The sequence below is a fragment of the Ovis aries genome, chromosome 16, assembly GCF_016772045.2.
Source record: "Ovis aries strain OAR_USU_Benz2616 breed Rambouillet chromosome 16, ARS-UI_Ramb_v3.0, whole genome shotgun sequence".
NCBI classification, from domain to species: Eukaryota; Metazoa; Chordata; class Mammalia; order Artiodactyla; family Bovidae; genus Ovis; species Ovis aries.
Genome location: NC_056069.1, coordinates 51447853 through 51471546, shown reverse-complemented (window position 1 = coordinate 51471546; position 23694 = coordinate 51447853). Strand labels below are relative to the sequence as shown.

General features: G+C 36.9%; 2 protein-coding genes across 4 annotated transcripts in view; one reads left to right on the top strand and one right to left on the bottom strand.

Moving 5' to 3' along the window:
• Nucleotides 1-23694, bottom strand: part of CDH12 (cadherin 12) — a 1192649-nt gene that overhangs the window by 250897 nt on the left and 918058 nt on the right. The gene's annotated exons all lie outside the window — the stretch shown is intronic.
• On the top strand, nt 22486-23375 carry LOC114118748 (ferritin light chain-like). Its single transcript, XM_042233917.1, has one exon. The coding sequence runs from the start codon at nt 22685-22687 to the stop codon at nt 23156-23158; it is 474 nt and encodes a 157-aa protein (XP_042089851.1). The 5' UTR covers nt 22486-22684; the 3' UTR covers nt 23159-23375.

The following is a 23694-nucleotide window of genomic DNA, read 5'->3' as shown; positions in this document are numbered from 1 at the left end:
GATAATACTAAAAATGATATTTCTTCATGGAAAACTGTATGATAAATAACTAGAAATGCCATGAAATAACTGGAATTATGTCCCCTGAATATAGAAAGAAGACTCTCAGCTCCTTACTTTTCCACACAATAAATAGTTGTACATATTTGGTTCAATGCTTCTTTTTTCATGGGATAAGAATCTTTTTCTTTCTCATAACAGAGAAAGTCAAATATGTCAAATATACATGTATTTAATAGCTGTTTTTTTCCCCTGAAAACAAATAAACCAAAAAATTTTTTCATTCAAATGCTAATAGGCTACGTATATCTACAGGGATTCCAGAGGTTAAGACCATGCTTCTGGTGCAGGGGTGCAAGGTATGACTCCTAGTCAAGCAAGAAAGATCCCATATGCTGCGGCAAAAAAAAAAAAAAAAAAAAAACTCAATATCTACAGTGATTTCATGCCTTGCAATATTGTTCTCAATTTGGGGTTGAGAATTTTAAATTACATAATATAAAGTGATGTGAAGTCTGTTGATATATTTCTTTAACAGGAAAAGTTGCATGTAATTTTTTTTTTCAAAGACTGCTTTTGCTTTTGAATTTTTTTTCAATCTGGTAAACTGAGGTTATAATGTAAAACCAAGAATTCTATGTGAAAGAAATAAACAAAAAATTCAGTATAGAGGTATAAATTCTCGCTTCTCATTACTTTCTTCTTAGTTCCCTATATAAGTGTTAATTTTCATCCTCAGTGATGATATGCAGTTGGTTATAATAACCACCATCTACATATACAGCAAAAATAAAACATTTTGGTCATATAGCAGCAACAGCAGTCAATAAATGGAAAGATAAAACCTACAAAGTATCTTTTTTTAAATTAAATTTGGAGTACAAAATTAAGCAGGGCAAAGGCTAAGAGAACTACACAAAACATATACAAAAGACTGAGTTTTTTGCCGAGACTCTTCCAACAACACAAGGGATGTCTCTACACATGGACATCATCAGATGGTCAATACAGAAAACATATTGACTATGTCCTTTGCAGATGAATATGGAGAAGCTCTACACAGTGAACAAAAACAAGACTGGGAGCTGACTGCATCTCAGATCATGAACTCCTTATTGCAAAATTAAGATTTAAATTGAAGAAAGAAAGGAAAACAACTAGGCTATTCAGGTATGACTAAACCAAATCTCCTATGGTTATACAAATTGCCAACATCCACTTGATCATCAAAAAAGCAAAAGAGTTCCAGAAAAACATCTATTTCTGCTTTATTGACTATGCCAAAGCCTTTGACTGTGTGGATCACAATAAACTGTGGAAAATTCCGAAAGAGATGGGAATACCAGACCACCTGACCTGCCTCTTGAGAAACCTATATGCAGGTCAGGAAGCAACAGTTAGAACTGGACATGGAACAACACACTGGTTCCAAATAGGAAGAGGAGTACGTCAAGGCTGTATATTGTCACCCTGCTTATTTAACTTATATGCAGAGTACATCATGAGAAACACTGGGCTGGAAGAAATGCAAGCTGGAATCAAGACTGCCAGGAGAAATATCAATAACCTCAGATATGCAGATAACACCACTATTATGGAAGAGAGTGAAGAGGAACTAAAAAGTCTCTTGATTAAAGTTGGCTTAAAGCTCAACATTCAAAATCTAAGATCAAGGCATCTGGCCCCATCACTTCATGGGAAATAGATGGAGAGACAATGGAAACAGTGTCAGATTTTATTTTGGGGGGCTCCAAAATCACTGCAGATGGTGACTGCAGCCATGAAATTAAAAGACGCTTACTCCTTGGAAGGAAAGTTATGACCAACTTAGATAGCATATTAAAAAGCAGAGACAATACTTTGCCAACAAAGGTCCGTCTAGTCAAGGATATGGTTTTTCCAGTGGTCATGTATGGATTTGAGACTTGGACTGTGAAGAAAGCTGAGCGCCGAAGAACTGATGCTTTTGAACTGTGGTGTTGGAGAACTCTTGAGAGTCCCTTGGACTGCAAGGAGGTCCAACCAGTACATCCTAAAGGACATCAGTCCTGGGTGTTCATTGGAAGGACTGATACTGAAGCTGAAACTCCAATACTTTGGCCACCTCATGCGAAGAGTTGACTCATTGGAAAAGACCCTGATGCTGGGAGGGATTGGGGGCAGGAGGAGAAGGGGATGACAGATGATGAGATGGTTGGATGGCATCACCGACTCGATGGATATGAGTTTGGGTAAACTCTGGGGGTTGATGATGGAAAGGGAGGCCTGGTGTGCTGAGATTCATGGAGTTGCAAAGAATCGGACATGACTGAACTGAACTGAGCAACTGAACTGAGTGATTGAACTGAACTGATGGTTATACAGTGACAGTGACAAATAGAATCAAGGGATTAGATCTGATAGACAGACTGCCTGAAGAACAATGGATGCGGGTTTGTGACATTGTATAGGATTCACTGATTAAGACCATTGCCAAGTAAAAGAAATCCAAAAACACCAAATGTTTGTCTGGGGTGGCCTTACAAATAGCTGAGAGAAGAAGAGAAGTGAAAGGCAAAGAAGAAAGGGGAGATATACCCATATGAATGCAGAGTTCCAAAAAATTGCAAGGAGAGATAAGAAAGCCTTCCTCAGTGATCAATGCAAAGAAATAGAGGGAAACAAAATGGGCAAGACTAGAGATCTCTTCGGGAAAATTAAAGATACCAAGGGTAACATTTCATGTAAAGATGAACACAATAAAGGACAGAAATTGTATGGATCTAACAGAAGCAGAAGATATTAAGATGCGGTGGCAAGAATACACAGAAGAACTATATAAAAAAGATTTTCATGACTCAGATAACCACAATGGTGTGATCACTCATCTAGAGCCAGACATCTTGGAGAGTGAAATCAAGTGGGCATTTGGAAGTATTGCTACAAACAAAGCTAGAGGAGGTGATGGAATTCCAAATGAGCTATTTCAAGTCCTAAAAGATGATGTTGTTAAAGTGCTGCACTCAATATGCCAGCAAATGTGGAAAACTCATCCATGCCCACAGGACTAGAAAAGGTCAGTTTTCATTTCAATCCCAAAGAAAGGCAATGCCAAAGAATGTTCAAGCTACCACACAATTGCACTCATCTCAGATGCTAGCAAAGTAATACTCAAAACTCTCCAAGTCAAGCTTCAACAGTACATGAACTGAGAACTTCCAGATGTTAAAGCTGGATTTAGAAAAGGCAGAGGAGCCAGAGATCAAATTGCCAACATTTGTTGTATCATAGAAAAAGCAAGAGAATTCCAGAAAAACATCTAAAACAGTTTCATTGATTATGCTAAAGCATTTGACAGTGGGGATAGCAACAAACTGTGGACAATTCTTAAAAAGATGGGAATACCAGACCACTTTACCTGCTTCCTATGAACCCTGTATGCATATCAAGAATCAACAGTTAGAACTGGACATGGAACAATGGATTGGTTCAAAATTGGGAAAGGAGTATGTCAAGGCTGTACATTTTCATCCTGCTTATTTAACTTAAATGTAGAGTATGCCATGAGAAATGCTGGGTTGGATGAATCATAAACTGGCATCAAGACTGCTGAAAGAGTATTAAAAATTTCATATATGTAGATGACAATACCCATATGGCAGAAAGTGAAGAGGAACTAAACAGTCTTTTGAAGGTGAAAGAGGAGAGTGATAAAGCTGACTTAAAACTCAGCATTCAAAAAACTAAAATCATGGCATCCAGTCCCATGACTTCATTGAAAACAGATGGAGAAACAATGGAAACAGTGACAGACTTTATTTTCTTGCGCTCCAAAATCATTGGTAATAGTGACTGTAGCCATGAAATAAAAACATGCTTGCTCCTTGAAAGAAAAGCTATGACCAACCTAGACAGTATATTAAAAAGCAGAGACATTATTTTGCAACAAACATCCATCTAGTCAAAACTGTGGTTTTTCCAGTAATCATGTATGGATATAAGAGTTGGACCATAAGGAAGGCTGAGCACTGAAGAATTGATTCTGTTAAATAGTGGTGTTGGAGAAGACTCTTGAGAGTCCCTTGGACTGCAAGGAAATTAAACTAGTCAATCCTTAAGAAAATCAAACCTAAATATTCATTGGAAGGACTGATGCTGAAGCTGAACCTCCAATAATTTAGCCACCCGATGCAAAGAACCAACTCATTGGAAATGATCCTGATGCTGGGAAAAGTTGAAGGCTGAAGGAGAAGGGAACAACAGAGTATGACATGGCTGGATAGCAATACCAACTCAATGGACATGTGTTTGAGCCAGCTCTGGGACAGGGTGAGGGACAGGGAAGCCTAGCATGCTGCAGTTCATGAGTTAGCAAAGAGTCGGACATGTCTTAGTGACTGAACAACCACAACACAAAGTATCTTTTTAAATTAAATTTGGAGTCAATTTAAGCTTTGAGAATATGTGTGTGTGTGTGTGTGTGTGTGTGTGTGTGTGCGTGCACGCATGCGTGTTGTGCTGTGCTGTGCTGTGCTCTGCTTTGTTGCTCAATCATGTCAGACTCTGTGAGCCCATGGACTGTAACCCCCTAGGCTCCTCTGTTCATGGGGATTCTCCAGATAAGAATACTGAATTGGGTTAGCATGCCCTCCTCCAGGGTATCTTCCCAACCCAGGGATCATACCTAGGTCTCTCGCATTGCAGGCAGCTTCTTTACTGTCTGAGCCATCAGGGAAGCCCAGGAATTCTGGAGTGGGTAGCCTATCTCTTCTCCAGGAGAACTTCCCAACCCAGGAATTGAACCAGGGTCTTTGGCATTGCAGGCAGATTCTTTATCAACTGATCTACCCAGGAAGCCCCAAATATGTATATACTTATACAGACATACACACACACACACACACACACACACACACACATTCATACACCCTAATGATAATGCAATTCTAGATCCTCCTCCACCAATCATATGCAGTTTTCACTATGAGCACCAACATTAACTTTTTGTTTTGTATTAAATCTCAGGTTGATTTTCATGTAGTACATAGGATACAAATCATTTCCTGCTTAAAATAAGAGCTAATAATTCTGTGTAATTAATAACTGCAACATTGGCATACATTAAATATTTTGAAGTATTTCTCCAAAATATAAGAAATGACCTTACTTATTAGCTGCAATTTTCTGAGTAAAAAATCATTGATATTTAGTCTTTGCAAAATATTTCCAGGTTCAGCATTTCAAAAAGAATAGTAGTAAAATGTTTCTTACATAAAAGAAAATGTAAACATGTAAGGACAATCTATCCTCTTGTGGTACTGGAATGAAATCTTTGGCAAACTACTGCCGGTCTTCTGAGAAGTTAATCCACCCTTTAGTACCCTTATTATTGTTGTTGAGTGGCTAAGTTGTGCCCAACTCTTTTGTGGCCCCATGGACTGTAGCCTGTCAAACTCCTCTGTCCATGGACTTTTCCCAGCAAGAATACCAGGATCTTCCCAACCCAGGGATCAAACTCCCAGTCTCTGCCTTAGAAGGTGGATTCTTTACCAGTGAGTCACCAAGGAAACACCCTTTTGTACATTATCCAGCCCAATATTCTCTGCCTTTTCTTGTTCTTTTCCTTATTATGGGAAGTTGAAAGATTCCTTCCTTCAAAACAGGACATATATCAGGAGAGAAAAATCTGATTTTCACTACAATTCATCTAAAACATTGCTCTAAAGCACCTCATACAGTCAATTGAATACTGAAACACTCTTACAGAGGGGCTTAAGGGTCCTCCATGTCTACTTAGTTTTGAAGCGCTTCTCCCATTTACATTCGCAGTCACTGATTTCTTTTTTTTTTTTTTTATTTTTTTTTTTAGTTTTTTATTTTTTAAATTTTACAATCTTTAATTCTTACATGCATTCCCAAACATGAACCCCCCTCCCACCTCCCTCCCCATAACATCTTTCTGGGTCATCCCCATGCACCAGCCCCAAGCATGCTGCATCCTGCGTCAGACATAGACTGGCGATTCAATTCACATGATAGTATACATGTTAGAATGGCATTCTCCCAAATCATCCCACCCTCTCCCTCTCCCTCTGAGTCCAAAAGTCCGTTATACACATCTGTGTCTCTTTCCCTGTCTTGCATACAGGGTCGTCATTGCCATCTTCCTAAATTCCATATATATGTGTTAGTATACTGTATTGGTGTTTTTCTTTCTGGCTTACTTCACTCTGTATAATCGGCTCCAGTTTTATCCATCTCATCAGAACTGATTCAAATGAATTCTTTTTAACGGCTGAGTAATACTCCATTGTGTATATGTACCACCGCTTTCTTATCCATTCATCTGCTGATGGACATCTAGGTTGTTTCCATGTCCTGGCTATTATAAACAGTGCTGCGATGAACATTGGGGTACATGTGTCTCTTTCAATTCTGGTTTCCTCGGTGTGTATGCCCAGAAGTGGGATTGCTGGGTCATAAGGTAGTTCTATTTGCAATTTTTAAGGAATCTCCACACTGTTTTCCATAGTGGCTGTACTAGTTTGCATTCCCACCAACAGTGTAGGAGGGTTCCCTTTTCTCCACACCCTCGCCAGCATTTATTGCTTGCAGATTTTTGGATCGCAGCCATTCTGACTGGTGTGAAGTGGTACCTCATTGTGGTTTTGATTTGCATTTCTCTAATAATGAGTGATGTTGAGCACCTTTTCATGTGTTTGTTAGCCATCCGTATGTCTTCTTTGGAGAAATGTCTATTTAGTTCTTTGGCCCATTTTTTGATTGGGTCGTTTATTTTTCTGGATTTGAGCTGCATAAGTTGCTTGTATATTTTTGAGATTAGTTGTTTGTCAGTTGCTTCATTTGCTATTATTTTCTCCCATTCAGAAGGCTGTCTTTTCACCTTGCTTATATTTTCCTTTGTTGTGCAGAAGCTTTTAATTTTAATTAGATCCCATTTGTTTATTTTTGCTTTTATTTCCAGCATTCGGGGAGGTGGATCATAGAGGATCCTGCTGTGATTTATGTCTGAGAGTGTTTTGCCTATGTTCTCCTCTAGGAGTTTTATAGTTTCTGATCTTACATTTAGATCTTTAATCCATTTTGAGTTTATTTTTGTGTGCGGTGTTAGAAAGTGATCTGGTTTCATTCTTTTACAAGTGGTTGACCAGTTTTCCCAGCACCACTTGTTAAAGAGATTGTCTTTACTCCATTGTATATTCTTGCCTCCTTTGTCAAAGATAAGGTGTCCATATGTGTGTGGATTTATCTCTGGGCTTTCTATTTTGTTCCATTGATCTATATGTCTGTCTTTGTGCCAGTACCATACTGTCTTGATGACTGTGGCTTTGTAGTAGAGCCTGAAGTCAGGCAAGTTGATTCCTCCAGTTCCATTCTTCTTTCTCAAGATTGCTTTGGCTATTCGAGGTTTTTGTATTTCCATACAAATCTTGAAATGATTTGTTCTAGTTCTGTGAAAAATGTGCCTGGTAGCTTGATAGGCATTGCATTGAATTTGTAAATTGCTTTGGGTAGTATACTCATTTTCACTATATTGATTCTTCCAATCCATGAACATGGTATATTTCTCCATCTATTAGTGTCCTCTTTGATTTCTTTCATCAGTGTTTTATAGTTTTCTATATATAGGTCTTTAGTTTCTTTAGGTAGATATATTCCTAAGTATTTTATTCTTTTCGTTGCAATGGTGAATGGAATTGTTTCCTTAATTTCTTTTTCTACTTTCTCATTATTCGTGTATAGGAATGCAAGGGATTTCTGTGTGTTGATTTTATATCCTGCAACTTTACTATATTCATTGATGATCTCTAGTAATTTTCTGGTGGAGTCTTTAGGGTTTTCTATGTAGAGGATCATGTCATCTGCAAACAGTGAGAGTTTTACTTCTTCTTTTCCAATTTGGATTCCTTTTATTTCTTTTTCTGCTCTGATTGCTGTGGCCAAAACTTCCAGAACTATGTTGAATAGTAGCGGTGAAAGTGGACACCCTTGTCTTGTTCCTGACTTTAGGGGAAATGCTTTCAATTTTTCACCATTGAGGATAATGTTTGCTGTGGGTTTGTCATAGATAGCTTTTATTATGTTGAGGGAAGGGCTGGAAAAAGATATACCACGCGAATAGAGACCAAAAGAAAGCAGGAGTGGCAATACTCATATCCGATAAAATAGACTTTAAAACAAAGGCTGTGAAAAGAGACAAAGAAGGCCACTACATAATGATCAAAGGAACAATCCAAGAAAAAGATATAACAATTATAAATATATATGCACCCAATATAGGAGCACCACAATATGTAAGACAAATGCTAACAAGTATGAAAGGGGAAATCAACAATAACACAATAATAGTGGGAGACTTTAATACCCCACTCACACCTATGGACAGATCAACTAAACAGAAAATTAACAAAGAAACGCAAACTTTAAATGATACATTAGATCAGTTAGACCTAATTGATATCTATAGGACATTTCACCCCAAAACAACGAATTTCACCTTTTTTTCAAGTGCTCATGGAACCTTCTCCAGGATAGATCACATCCTGGGCCATAAATCTAAACTTGATAAATTCAAAAAAATCGAAATCATTCCAAGCATCTTTTCTGACCATAATGCATTAAGATTAGATCTCAATTACAGGAGAAAAACTATTAAAAATTCCAACATATGGAGGTTGAACAACACACTTCTGAATAACCAACAAATCACAGAAGAAATCAAAAAGAAATCAAAATATGCATAGAAACTAATGAAAATGAAAACACAACAACCCAAAACCTGTGGGACACTATAAAAGCAGTGCTAAGAGGAAAGTTCATAGCAATACAGGCATACCTCAAGAAACAAGAAAAAAGTCAAAAAATAACCTAACTCTACAACTAAAGCAACTAGAAAAGGAAGAGTTGGAGAACCCCAGAGTGAGTAGAAGGAAAGAAATCTTAAAAATTAGGGCAGAAATAAATGCAAAAGAAACAAAAGAGACCATAGCAAAAATCAACAAAGCCAAAAGCTGGTTCTTTGAAAGGATAAATAAAATTGACAAACCATTAGCCAGACTCATCAAGAAGCAAAGAGAGAAAAATCAAATCAATAAAATTAGAAATGAAAATGGAGAGATCACAACAGACAACACAGAAATACAAAGGATCATAAGAGACTACTATCAGCAGTTGTATGCCAATAAAATGGACAACGTGGAAGAAATGGACAAATTCTTAGAAAAGTACAATCTTCCAAAACTGAACCAGGAAGAAATCGAAAATCTTAACAGACCCATCACAAGCACGGAAATTGATACTGTAATCAGAAATCTTCCAGCAAACAAAAGCCCAGGTCCAGATGGCTTCACAGCTGAATTCTACCAAAAATTTCGAGAAGAGCTAACACCTATCCTCCTCAAACTCTTCCAGAAAATTGCAGAGGAAGGTAAACTTCCAAACTCATTCTATGAGGCCACCATCACCCTAATACCAAAACCTGACAAAGATGTCACAAAAAAAGAAAACTACAGGCCAATATCTCTGATGAACATAGATGCAAAAATCCTCAACAAAATTCTAGCAATCAGAATCCAACAACACATTAAAAAGATCATACACCATGACCAAGTGGGCTTTATCCCAGGGATGCAAGGATTCTTCAATATCCGCAAATCAATCAATGTAATTCACCACATTAACAAATTGAAAAATAAAAACCATATGATTATCTCAATAGATGCAGAGAAGGCCTTTGACAAAATTCAACATCCATTTATGATAAAAACTCTCCAGAAAGCAGGAATAGAAGGAACATACCTCAACATAATAAAAGCTATCTATGATTTCTTTTTTTTACTTTATTTACTTCTTACAAACTAATTTCTGTTTACTATGCTTTCTTAGCTGAGATTCATCAGTTCTTCAGATGTCCATTAATGTCAACATATTGTTCCACCACAAGAAAATTGTTCAAATAACCTCTAGATGCTTTTCTTGTCACAGACTTTTATCCTGGTGTTAAGAATGAAGCATGGACATTTAAAAGGCAGACTTGAGACAGTCTCTTCTAACATTTCCAATGCATCTAATATTGTTTGATTCAAAACATGAGTCTAACAGCAAATAAAAATTGACTTTTTTTTTTCCATTCAGAATACAAACCCACTGAACTATCCCTTCAGATTTGATGCTCCATCAGTTAACACTACACTATTTTCACAAGAAATATGATTTGATCAGAGAAGAACTGCAGCAGCCTGAAACATATATTCCCAGAACATGTTTCTAAGAGTCCTGCAGCCATTAAATGCCTTCCATAATGTCTGTGATAAATCTTACTAGTAGTGAACAGTATCAGTTAAAGGCATCTCTTTGGAACTGCTAGTCTAACCTACAGGTGCACATTTTCTATGGAATTTTCCAGTCATAAACATGGATAGGTCAATCTATCAGTGTTTTTCTTAAAGCAGTAAACTCAACAATAGTGTAAAGTCTTTCTTTTTAATTTAGTTTTTTATTTATTTGCTATTTTAGGTAGTTATAATGTAGAATATCATTTAAAAGCATGGACTTTGGTACTTAATTGCCTGCATTTGGTGCTATAACCTTGAGCAAAATAATTAATTTCTTTTATGTAGATGGGAATAATAGTGGCAATGTGATGATTAAATAAGATAGTAAAAGTAAAGTATTTGTTACAGTATAAAATGTAAGCACTTTCATAAGTGTTACCATTCCTTCCAACCCACTGTGTCTACATTCTTGCTTCCAGTTTTATTGGAGTCAGTCTGTTTTTTGTTGTTATTCCTGAGGTTTAATCACGGTTAAACTCTTGTCTTCTGCCCCTTCTTTTGCCTAATGATCTTCTGTTCTATTACTCTATTTGATAGGCCAAGCCAATATCTATGTGTACTCTATAAAAGACTCTTGGAATAATGAGACTGTGATCTGTCTGAGATCACATTAGTTCTGCAAAACAAAATAGATCAAGGTGATTATTTAAGTCCCAGAGAGAGCTGGAAAATTAGACCCAGGCACCTACTTTAGCTACTTAACCTAGGTCAAAAGCAAGGGGCTGGACTAAACCTCTTGATTTCTCAGAATCAATAGCAACACAGAATTGGTCCATCTCCGTGACTATTTCCAGGTGTAATGTGACAAAATTATTGCTGATTTATTCCCTAATTATAATGTGAGAGCTATTATTGGAGCAACCAGAAGGATGCTCATATCTCTGCCATGGAGTGAAAGCAATGATTATTCCATTCAAGCTTCAAGTGATGGCCAGAATAATACAAAATGGTTTTACCTGCCATCCATATCAATATAGTGAATATGCAACTTGTTTCTGTATATTTTCAGCTATAAAAGTATATTTACACTCTGTCAAATATTTGTTCAACTTAAATCAAAGCTTGCAGTAGTTCATAAAATTAATAAATTGATCAATTTCCTTTGTTTATTTAACATTATCATTACAAATAAGTAATCAAGAAATTAACAATTTTCCTTTTTCTGAATATTTTATTCAGTCACTGAAAATCTTTAACTTGAATTTCAATTTTTTTTTTTTCCATCACTAAGAAGCTTATGGTATCTTAGTTCCCTAACCATGGATTAAACCCCTGTCTCCTGAAGTGGGAGCCCAGAGTCCTAACTACTGAACCACCAAGGAGTGTCCAATTACATGAATTTTGAAAACCAAAAACAAAATCAGATAATTGTGTATCTATAATGCAAAATAATGTGCTTATTCTAAAATGTCTCCCATTGTATAAATATAGAAAATAATAATAACAAGACAAAATTGAATAACCTGCCTAATCCCACACAGCTAGAAAATAAGGAGTAAAAATATAGGTGTCTGGCTCCATACTCTGCATTTTCCACCTTTAACTGTGGCAGCTTTCAGTAAATATTTACTCCAGAAAGACAGTGAGATCTGATAGCTTTGATTCTACTGAAGTACTTGAACTTTTATTTTTAACAATCTCTATCTTTGTTAGCCTTTTGGGATCTATTTGAAAAGTCTATATTGAATATGGCAGTCATTGCTCGAGGCCTACCCAATATCCATTACCTCTTTCTTCTTATTAATAGAATATTTCCATATTAATAGAATTTATTATCAATGAGCTGTATCTTGGATAATGTTAAGCCTCATTAAAATGCTTACCTCCCCAAAATACCTTGGAGACAAGGTAGATATTGGATTCCATTTGACTAATAATATAAACATGGAAGAAACCTTTAAAATGGATAGATTCATCTGGTATGTACTTTTTGCTGATTTTCTTTCAGCTCTTCCATTTTTCTCCTTCATCTTTTCCATGTCTTGCTGACATAATGGCTAGACACTCAGAAGCCACTTTATGGGGATAGAGAAGAAAGAAAGCTTAAGGTGATGGATTGGAAAATTAAAAGGCCATTTTTGATGTTATCTTGGAGTTGCTGTACCAAACTCAGGGTATCTATCTCTGGACTTCTTTTACACAAGAAAAATAAATCTCAACTTGTTGAGGAGCTTACAGTTGGATTTCTTTTCCATTTAACTGAATCCAATTCTGACTTAGTGGATGATTTTCTTCATGCAATAGTATTTCAGTTTGTAAAAATTACTTACAGTTTGTAGTAATAATTACATATATGTACAATGTACATATAAAGAGCATCTTAAACTCATTTAAATATTCAATTGTTAAATATTATATAACAAGTAGATTAATGACTTGGATTGAGCCATCTTATGTTGTATTTTTCCTAAATAAATACCTTATGCAAAGAAGATGAGCCATAAACTCTCTAATAATTAGTGAACCAAGTATCTTGAAAGAATTTTTAAAACAAGGAAATTTAAGGGTAATTGTCTTTATTGAAAACACAAACTATCCTCTCTGCTGCAAATCAGATAAAAGCTCTGCATACTAATTTGAAGAAACTTGTTTTGAGCTTTATGTTTTAATAATACTATTTTCATTGTTTAAGTATATTTTCTGACAAAACAAAAGATATATTTTGAACCAATAATCTGTCTTTATTGGATTTCTTCTCCATTTCTTTTTGCAACGTCATTAAAATATAATCAAACCAAATACAAATTGTCTATTTTGGAAGTGTTTTCACTTCTGTAAATATGTTTGAGCAGAAGTAATTTTTTAAGAAGAATTCAAATATGGTGACATTTTAGGGATGGATAGGCAATTCTTTTAATATAGAATATTATGTACAATTTGATCATAGCATTTCACATATCTCCATTAGCCTGGAGATACATCATGAAAGAAAGTATCTCATTAGCCAGTAGATACAAGATTTAATGTGCACAGCAATATTGAAAAAAGTCAAATTATGAGTATTTTATAAAGTTCAGATTTCCTGATTAAAATATGATTCTCTGAGAAGTGGATGCATATCAAAGTACTTGCTTATTAATTACCTTAAGAAAAAAATTGGAATGAATTTATAACTGATAAGTATCTGATTGACTTTGTTTTGAATGTTACAAACTGTACTTTTAAAAGTGATATAATTGAAAGAAAACATTTAAAAAAAGAATCTTTGATTTAGTGTATTTATAGCTAAAAAGTTAATATTTTCATTTTAATGATGCTTGTTTGGGAACTATGTGTGTATTAAGGGATCTTATGTCCAGTCAGAGAACAGAATTTGCATCTATAAATTTATTAATAATTCCTTCCTTATATAATATATAATATTTTCAGGATAATGCATATATATAGTGCTGTGGGCTCAGTTACTTCAGTCATGTCCAAATAAAAGGAACTGCAATCTCCACATTTTCTCCAAGTATTTATGTGAATTCTGTTTAAGAGAATAGAGGTTTATTTAATTAGAATTAGTAAAAACAGTCAGATTTCAAAGTTAATTAAGATATGATTATTTATCTTGCATTGCTGTTCCTTTATCAAAGTGTCTGAAACAATCCTACAAGCCAATCATTAACACCTCAAGTAGATATTACATTTATAAGCCCAGTTATCAAGAAACTGACAATTGCGTTTAACCATGGGTCTATTATATAAGGAAAATCAAGGAGAAAATGTCAGAATAAACATTGTTACTGGATTCAAGTTTTGAAATTACTTCAGTTGCATCCACAATGGGCTGTCCTTCTGAACATTAAAGGACATTGTATAATATCACTGTCGCATCAGCAGGGTTCACACAGTTACCCACACAGTGGGTCACTAACATACCTACATTAAGTAAAAGCTACAACATGGAAAGTAAGTGTGAAAATGATTTAAAAAAAAAGAAGCAATTTGAAGAGTAAATTATAGAATCAGTACTTGACTTACTGTAAAATTATTTTCTAACCACCTCAAAATTAGAGCAGTAGGTCTAGGATATAGTCATTTTAGTTCTTCCTTTCCAAGAAAATAAATAGAAATTTACCTTAGGTGCAAAAGTTATGTGAGAATGCATTTTGGATTATCTTATTGCTAATAAAATAGTTTAGGGACTTCCCTGGTAGTCCAGTGGTTAAGACTTCATACTTCCGCTGGAGGGGGCATGGTTTTGATCCCTGATTGGGGAACTAAGATGCCACATGACTCAAGGTGCAACAGGAGGGGACAGGGGAGTTTGCCCCTACAGAATTCTATAAGGTCAGTTTGATTTAGTCTTAACAAATGTATCTGCACAGTTTAATACAAGATATTGTAAATAACACATTTTCATAGTTACGGCTTCTCTAATTTGGTTAGTAGCTACTCAGAACAGAATTAAGAACTGTGAATTGGCAGTCTCATCCATTTGCCTTTAGTGTATGGTCCTATTCCATCTAAAGACCCTCAGATGGCTTCCACGTCTTGCCTATTGTAAACATTGCTGCAATATACATAGGGCTGCATATGTCTTTTCACATTAGTGCTTTTGTTTTTCTTAGAAAAATACCCAAAACTGGAATTGCTGAGTTATATGGTGTTTTTATTATTTTGAGGAAATTAAAATCTGTTTTTCAAAATGGCTATACCAATTTGCATCCCTATCAACAATGCATGAATATTCTCTTTTTGTCACATCTTCACCACTCCTTGTTATTTGTTGTCTTTTTGATAAATATTCTAACAGGTGTGAGGTGATATCTCATTGAGGTTTTGATTTGCATTTCCCTGATGGTAGTGATGTTGAGCATCTTTTCACGTGTCTTTAGGTCATATGTATGTCTTCTTAAGGTTTTTTAGAAAGCACTTCCCAATATTCACCTTGATTCTTTGTACATCATGGGTAAATAAAAGCTCATTTTCTTTATTTACTTTTATAAATAAATAAATGAAGGGTCAGTAGTTCAAAAGAAAGAAAGAAAGAAAAATGATTTAAACTTTTGCTGAAACAAATTCAAGAACTATAATATTTAGTTTCTTTTTGAAGCATTTTATTTATTTATTTATTTATTTATTTATTTATTTATAGTTTTTTACTTTACCATACTGTCTTGGTTTTGCCATACATTGACATGAATCCACCACAGGTGTACATGAGTTCCCAACCCTGAACCCTGCTCCCACCACCCTCCTCATATCATCTCTCTGGGTCATCCCAGTGCACCAGCCCCAAGCATCCTCTGTCCTGTATCTAACCTAGACTAGCGATTTGTTTCTTTCATGATAGTATACATGTTTAAATGCCATTCTCCCAAATCATCCTACCCTCTCCCTCTCCCACAGAGTCCAAAAGTCTGTTCTTTACATCTGTGTCTCTTTTGCTGTCTTGCATACAGGATTATCATTACCATCTTTCTAGATTCCATATATATATGTTAGTATATGTATTGGTGTTTTTCTTTCTGGCTTACTTCACTCTGTATAATCGGCCCCAGTTTCATCCACCTCATTAGAACTGATCCCAGCAGTCCCACTGCTGGGCATACACACCGAGGAAACCAGAATTGAAACAGACACGTGTACCCCAATGTTCATATAAGTACTGTTTATGATAGCCAGGACATGAAGCATATTATTTAAAACATATTCTGTATTAAAACATTTTTGGTTCAGAAGTATTTTTTTTTTTTCCTTCTCATCATCCCAGATCCTTGAATTAGCTATTTATTTCTGGAAATGGGAGTGACTTAACTAAGGAGAAACAGGGTAGCCCAATTTTTTGGGAAAAAAAAAAACCCACAAAATTTTAATGTTTAACTTATTATGTTTTTTATCAGAGAACCAAACATTTTTATTGAGAACCAAACATTCTTATCAAATCCCCAGTCTGATCTCTTTTTTTTTCTTCCAGTGCAGTCATCTATTCTTTTCTTCTCTCTGTTCATTATCAAGCTGAGAACATACCGTCCTGAATTTTCACAAGACAGTTGTCAAAAGTCAATTCTTCTGTCACTCATTGTATAGTAACTATCAAAACTGATGGTGAAGTCAAATCTCTGTGCATATGATCCACAAACTGAGCGAGCTGGAAGAAGTCAGGGACTACTGCACATTGTTGGCAATGTAAATAGCTCTTATTTCACTAAAGAAAGTTCAGTCCTTGCAATGCCCTTTAGGTCCTTCTGTTTTCTGGCCCACACAGTCCATACTCACTGTCTCCTTAACCTCTGCTGCCTTCCCTCTCCTGTTACTCACTGGGCTATGTGCACACGGACTCTCCAATCTCCTTGCCTAGACTGCTGTTCCAAGATATCCACATGGCTAATTCGTACTTTCTCTGTCTGATATCATCACTCACGTATCACCCAAAGTAAGTATATTTGCCAGCCTTATGTTAAATTGCAACCCACTCTTGAACCATTCCTGATCTTCCAAAGCCTGGTCAGCTTGTTTTTTTTTAACATTGATGATGTTTTTTTTTTAATGAACTGTGTAATCTCTTCTACCTGACAGTCAATGTTTCTTTATCAACCTGCTAGACCTTCCACTCCCAGAGAGCAGGGGAAATTGTCTGTTTTTATACCCAAATGTGCTCAGAGGAGAAACGGATGACAGAGGATGAGATGGTTGGATGGCATCACTGAGTCAATGGACTTGAATTTGAGCAAACCCCAGGAAATAGTGAAGGACAGCGAAGACTGCTGTCCTATAGTCCACTGTAAAGAGTTGTAAGGGATTTTAGGATTGTAAAGAGATTGTAAGAGATTGTAGAGTTAGATATGACTTAGAGACTGAACAAAAACATACTCAGCTCCCCAGAATGGTGCCTTGCTCACTTAATTATTCAATAAATACTTTTTGAATTAATGAATAATTTTCTAATGATCATTCCAAAAATTTTTTTGTTAATTACCCGAAATTACACATTCTCTCAACTTACTCTCCTGCTCTCTGAAATGGTAATATCAAACCTGTTCGCTGCACTGACAACCTCCAGCCCTGCCCCTTCACTTGAGCAGCTTGATAAAGTTCTCCATATGATCAGATTGACTTAAGGTAATGGAAGATTTTTCAGTCCTCTTTCTACTTGCCTTTAATGCTATTTACCATTTTCTCCTTGAAGTAATATTTCTTTGATTTCGAAGACACTACTCTGATTGGATTTTCCTTCTACCTTCTGACACCAGTTTTCTTTTCAGGCATATACTCCTTTCCCCACCTACTGGATTCTCCATCTGTGTTTCCCTGTTTCAGGCCATCTTCTTTCCCTAATCAAAGTCCTATATCAGGTAATATCATTTACCTTCTTGAATTTAATTCTTATTAAGACAGATGAACAGCACTCTCCTCTAAACTTCTGCTTCTAAGTTTCATACTGTTGAATATATATATATCCCTCATAATTTAAATATGATGTTGCTGTTCACTTGCCAAGTCATGTCCCACTCTTAGCAATCCCATGGACTGCAGCACGTCAGGCTTCTCTGTCCCTCACCATCTCCCAGAGTTTGCCTAAGTTCAAGTTCAATTGAATCAGTAATGCCATCCAACAATTTCGTCCTGTCATCCTCTTCTCTTCCTGCCTTTAGTCTTTCCCTGTATCAGGGTCTTCTCCAATGAGTCAGCTTTTCACATCAGGTGGCCAAAATACTGGAACTTCAGCCTTAGCATCAGTCCTTCCAAAGAGTATTCAGGGTTGATTTCCTTTAAGATTGCTGTGATAACACAAAAATATTAACCCAGGTGTCTCAAAGCTTTGGTTGTTGTTGTTTTGTGCTTATTCGCTTAGCTATGTACTACTCTTTGCAACCCTGTGAACTGTGGCTCATCAGGCTCCTCTGTCCATGGAATTTTCCAGGCAAGAATACTGGAGTGGGTTGCCACTTGCTACTCCTGGGATTCTTCCAGACCTGAGGTTCAAACCTGCATCTCTTGAGCCTTCTGCATCAGTAGGCAGATTCTTCATACCCCTGAAACTTCCCTTTAAAAGGCCTCAGCCACTGAGTGTCAGTGGGAGGGAGTCAGCATTTGGACAGAAGTCAGTCTGCCACCCTTTCCCCTGTTATACCCCAGTTGCTTGCCTCCAAAAGAAAAGCAAACTTTTGTTTCCCCAACTGGACCTCTCAAGAATTGGCTTTTTTTTTTAACTTTTTGTTTTATATTGGAGTACAGTTGATTAACAATGTGATGTTAGTTTCAGGTGTATATCAAAGTGATTCAGTTATACATATACATGATACATGTATCTATTCTTTTTTCAAATTCTTTTCTTAAGTTGTTACAGAATATTGAGCAGAATTCCCTGTGTTATACAGCAGGTCCTTGTTGGGTATCCACTTTAAATATAGTAGTGTGTACATGTTAATCCCATGATCGGCAAGTAGCTTGACCCCACTTTGGATAACAGAAGGACACAAGGCATATGTTTGCTAACTATGTGATGGGATTAATAGCATCTACCTTATGGGATTGTTGTGAAGATGAAATGAGTTTCTCACCAAAGCTATCAGGACTTGGCCTGACAGGTAGTATGCAAGTTTTTTAAACTGTATTTTTCTTGTTTAAACTCACAAGTTTCACAGCCACTTCAGCTTTGACTATGTGTTTTGCCTTTTTTGTGCACCTTCCTATGGTGACTTGTCTCTTGGTGTGATATGCAATATTTGTGTTGTGAGCTCATTTCCTTGGAACTTTATCTGAAGAAAGATTTAAGACCTGAATTTAAGAAATATTCCTTAACAGGTTGTTTGGGATTTGCATTTCCTGGGTCTCTGGGGTCATTTCCAACCTGACATCATTTTCAAACTACACATTTGACTTCAAGCTTTTTCTGAGGCCACTACCCAGTGCAAAGGAAAGCTCATGGATAAGAATTCTCTAGAGAGACCGCTTCTCTTGCCACACAGAGCAAGTTTGCAGGATGCAGACCTCTATGACTTTAGCTAGAAGACTCCCCATCTGCCTGGAATTGCTCTGTGTCTTCTTACATCACCTTCTTACTTTCATAGATGTCAGACCTGCAGCACAATCTAAAGACTTTTCCTGTCTTCTTTTACACCTTCTGATTGATCCTTCACACTTTCCCCCAAATATCTTTTGAGCATGTGGCCACAAGTGGACTGGTCAGAACTGACACAAGTGGCCAGTGCTATTCTAGAACAAGCATCATTCCCTAGAGCAACATTATTTGCTGATTCTCTCTCCCCAAGTTTTATCTTATATTAACATCAACTCCATGACAGACAGTGCAGTAAAAAAAAAAAAAAATGATAATAATATTTTATTTTTAATGCTAGGCCTTCTAGGAGGAAGGTCTTAGTTTGCCATATTGCCAGAAGTGAAGATCAACCCTGTCTTTTCCTCATCAATTTAAAATAAGAGGCACATTGGCCAAAAATATTAAATGCATTAGTGAAAAATGTATATGATGAAGTCTTTCTTAAATATTTCCTTTTTATATTCATGAAACTCTTAATTTACCATACTACTGGAGGGAATGTCAGTATTGGTATAACATTTTTCAGAATCTGATGATGCATAAATGTGACTACAGTGTAAGCTAATAAAAGTAATTGTAACAACCTAGAGGGGTGGGATGGGGTGGGAGGTGGGAGTGAGGCTCAAGAGGGAGGGGACATATGTATATGTACGGCTGATTCACGTTGATGTATGGCAGAAACCAACACAATGCTGTAAAGGAACTATCCTTTAATTAGAAATAAATCTTGAAAAAAGTAATTGTAAAATTTCTCCTCTTCTTCACCATGGTTCCATAACAGGTTTCCCAGAAACATAAAGATCTTTTTATCCTGTGAGAAATTTGGTTGTTATTTATGGTCATTAACCCCCATCCTTTTAACTGAATGCATTTCATGCACCTTGGGTTTAACTAGAGTTGACTTAGCAAGGCATTTATTTTGGGTGAGTGCCTCACTTCACCCAAATCACAAGTGCTCTTTGCTTCATGGAACTCTATTGCTTTTGTTGCCTAGAACCAATTAAATCTTAGCTAATCTTTTGCTCTTTTAATTTTCCTTGATACTTTTCAGAATGAAATGTGCAAATGACTAATGCAAGATTACATCCACTTTCTGACTTATCCACTTATGGATCAGGACACAGAACTCTCTCCAGAATATTATGAATTTGCTTTTCTCAGTTATGGCCAATAATATTTCTTTTGCTCTGGGTTAGCAATACACCCAGTCATCTCTATTATTTAACTAATTTACAATTACGGTACTCTCTAAAGTATATGCCTGTCATTCAAAATTATATACATGTGTGTACACATCCACTTCCCCCATAAGCTTTGTATTATGCATCTCTTTGCTTCAGAATTTTGGGGCTTAATTTCTATTCCTTTGTGTAGGCTTTTGAGAGAAGTCTGCCATTGAGGAATCTTTGAAATTCGCTCTAGCAGAAGTGAATTGACCTCTGTTTCATAAATATGTCTTTTCAAGGCCCTGGATTAGTCTCAGTCATGTCTGACTCTTTGAGATCCCATGGACTGCAGGCTGCCAGGCTCCTCTGACCATGGGATTTTTCAAGCAAGAATACTGGAGTGGGTATCCATGCCCTTCTCTAGGGGATCTTCCCAACACAGGGATCGAACCTGGGACTCCCTCATTGCAGATAGATTCTTTACAGTCTGACCCACAAGGGAAGCCCAGCTTTTAAGAATATGACCTGAAACTGAAACTCAATAAAGACTCATTGTACTCTAGTTCCTTTTCAGGGAAAATGACCATGTACATGCTCCCTTTCCGTTTATATAGATGGGCAACATTTAGAATGGACAGCTGGAAGGACAGTGGCCTGACATTTTCTCTGGATATAGGAAATTCTTCGTTGGATTAAATCAGATCAGCATAGAGCCTTAATCCTCTACAACATGAGAATGAGACCTTATGAAAATGCTTTTACAAAGATCTAAAGAAAGAATATTACAAGAGCTTGCTCCTTAAAATTATTAGATTATCTACTATAAGGTTGGAAGAATTGATGCTTTTGAACTGTAGTGTTGGAGAAGACTCTTGAGAGCCCCTTGGACTGCAAGGAGATCCAACCAGTCCATTCTGAAGGAGATCAGCCCTGGGATTTCTTTGGAAGGAATGATGCTAAAGCTGAAACTCCAGTACTTTGGCCACCTCATGCGAAGAGTTGACTCATTGGAAAAGATTCTGATGCTGGGAGGGATTGGGGGCAGGAGAAGAAGGGGACAACAGAGGATGAGATGGCTGGGTGGTATCACTGACTCAATGGACATGAGCCTGAGTGAACTCCGGGAGTTGGTGATGGACAGGGAGGCCTGGTGTGCTGCGATTCATGGGGTTGCAAAGAGGCGGACACAACTGAGCGACTGAACTGAACTATAAGGTTATTATCCTTTTTTTTTGACTGTGTGAATATTATTGATGGCTACTATTTTTATTTGGTGTTTCTCTGGTGGCTCAGACAGTAAAGAATCTGCCTACAGTGAGAGAGACCAAGGCTCAGTCCCTGGGTCTAGAAGATCCCTATTTGGTACTCTTTTCACAAAAACTAATAAGACATATTCTTATCTGACTAAAAGGAAAAGTGTGTCATGGTAAAACAAAAAGATGTGTGTGTGTATGTGTACAATTAACTTTTGGAAAGTCTTATCACGCAACTGTGTCATAATTTCTATATGTAGATGGAAAGCCAAGAGCCATATGAGCCCACCACTAGAAAACAATTCTTCCCGACATGGACTTTATAATCCTGTGCTTTATAGAATTTGTTCTAATTTAATTTTCCCTCCATTCTGACATCTTCACTTAAATATGTAATATTAATATATATGTAAATATATAATATTATATATAATTAGAAGACATATTAATCTTTCTTGAAAGCAGAAAAAATATGGAAAATAGATTAATCTTCTATATACAACTTAAATATCATTCTTTCATATAGTATCAAAGGGCATAGAGTATTTGAAATTTCACATATGTATAATGCACATTTGTTTATCAAATAAAGAAAACTAGAATTTGAAAGGTAAAGTCATTTCTTCTCTGTTTATTTTAAACTATTAGTAGTTTGTAATCTTGGCTGGCTTTTATCTCAATAAAGTCAATCTTCTATTTCCAAAGTACAGATTAATGTTTTAAAAATTAATTGCATTCATGAAGTGCGCTCGGCGGCCCCGCGGATCTGTATCTTGCTTCAACAGTGCTTGGACGGAACAGACCCAGGGACGCCCCTTGCTCCAGCCTCCGACCACCCTCCAACCTTTTTTCCAGTCGCAGCCTCTGGAGTCAGCCACTCAGCTGTCCGCGATCACTGGGACCAGCCACCATTTTTTAACTAATTATTACCGACCAATCATGAGCTCCCAGATTCGTCAGAATCATTCTACCGAGGTGGAGGCCGCCGTCAACCGCCTGGTTAACATGCAACTGCGGGCCTCCTACACCTACCTCTCTCTGGGCTTCTATTTTGACCGCGACGATGTGGCCCTGGAAGGAGTGGGTCACTTTTTTCCCGAATTGGCCAAGGAGAAGCGCGAGGGCGCGGAGCGTCTCTTGAAACTGCAAAACCAGCGTGGCGGCCGCGCCCTCATCCTGGACGTGCAGAAGCCATCTCAAGATGAGTGGGGTAAAACCCAGGATGCTATGGAAGCCGCCCTTCTCGTAGAGAAGAGCCTGAATCAAGCCCTGCTGGATCTGCATGGCCTGGCTTCTGCCCGCGGAGACCCCCACATCTGTGACTTCCTGGAGAACCACTTCCTAGATGAGGAAGTGAAACTCATCAAGATGGATGACCACCTGACCAACCTCCGCAGGCTGGCTGGTCCCTAGGCTGGGTTGGGCGAGTATCTCTTCGAAAGGCTTACCCTCAAGCACGACTAGGAGCTTCTGGAGACCAGTGGCCATTGAAGAACCCACCTAACATCAGGGCTGCCTGAAGCCCCTCTCTGCAGCCACTAGGCAGCTTTTTAACACCCTGGAGCCCTCTCTCAAGCCTTGGACCAAATGGAAACAATAAAGCTTTTTGCAGCAAAAAAAAAAAAAAAAATTAATTGCATTTAAAATTTACAAATAGATTTATATTATTAAAATGCACATTATATTTTTAAAAGTTATTTTACTTTTCAAAAATCAATGTACACATCTAGAGTATCAAAAAATGCCTGCTGTCAGAACTTCGGAATACCAGCAAATGCCACCCTGAGTCTATAATGAAATGTAAATTTCCTTTTCCATTGTTTGTATTGTATTTTTAAACATTAAAAAAGAGAAAGAGAGATGAAAAGTTTTTAGCATTTCAATGCAACATGTTTTTCAATAATTGAAAAAGTTGGTAGACTAGAAAACATGCATTACTATAGTGACAA

Bases quoted from the DNA above. Each gene is read 5' to 3' on its own strand.
- LOC114118748 (XM_042233917.1), top strand. From the start codon at position 22,685: ATGAGCTCCCAGATTCGTCAGAATCATTCTACCGAGGTGGAGGCCGCC.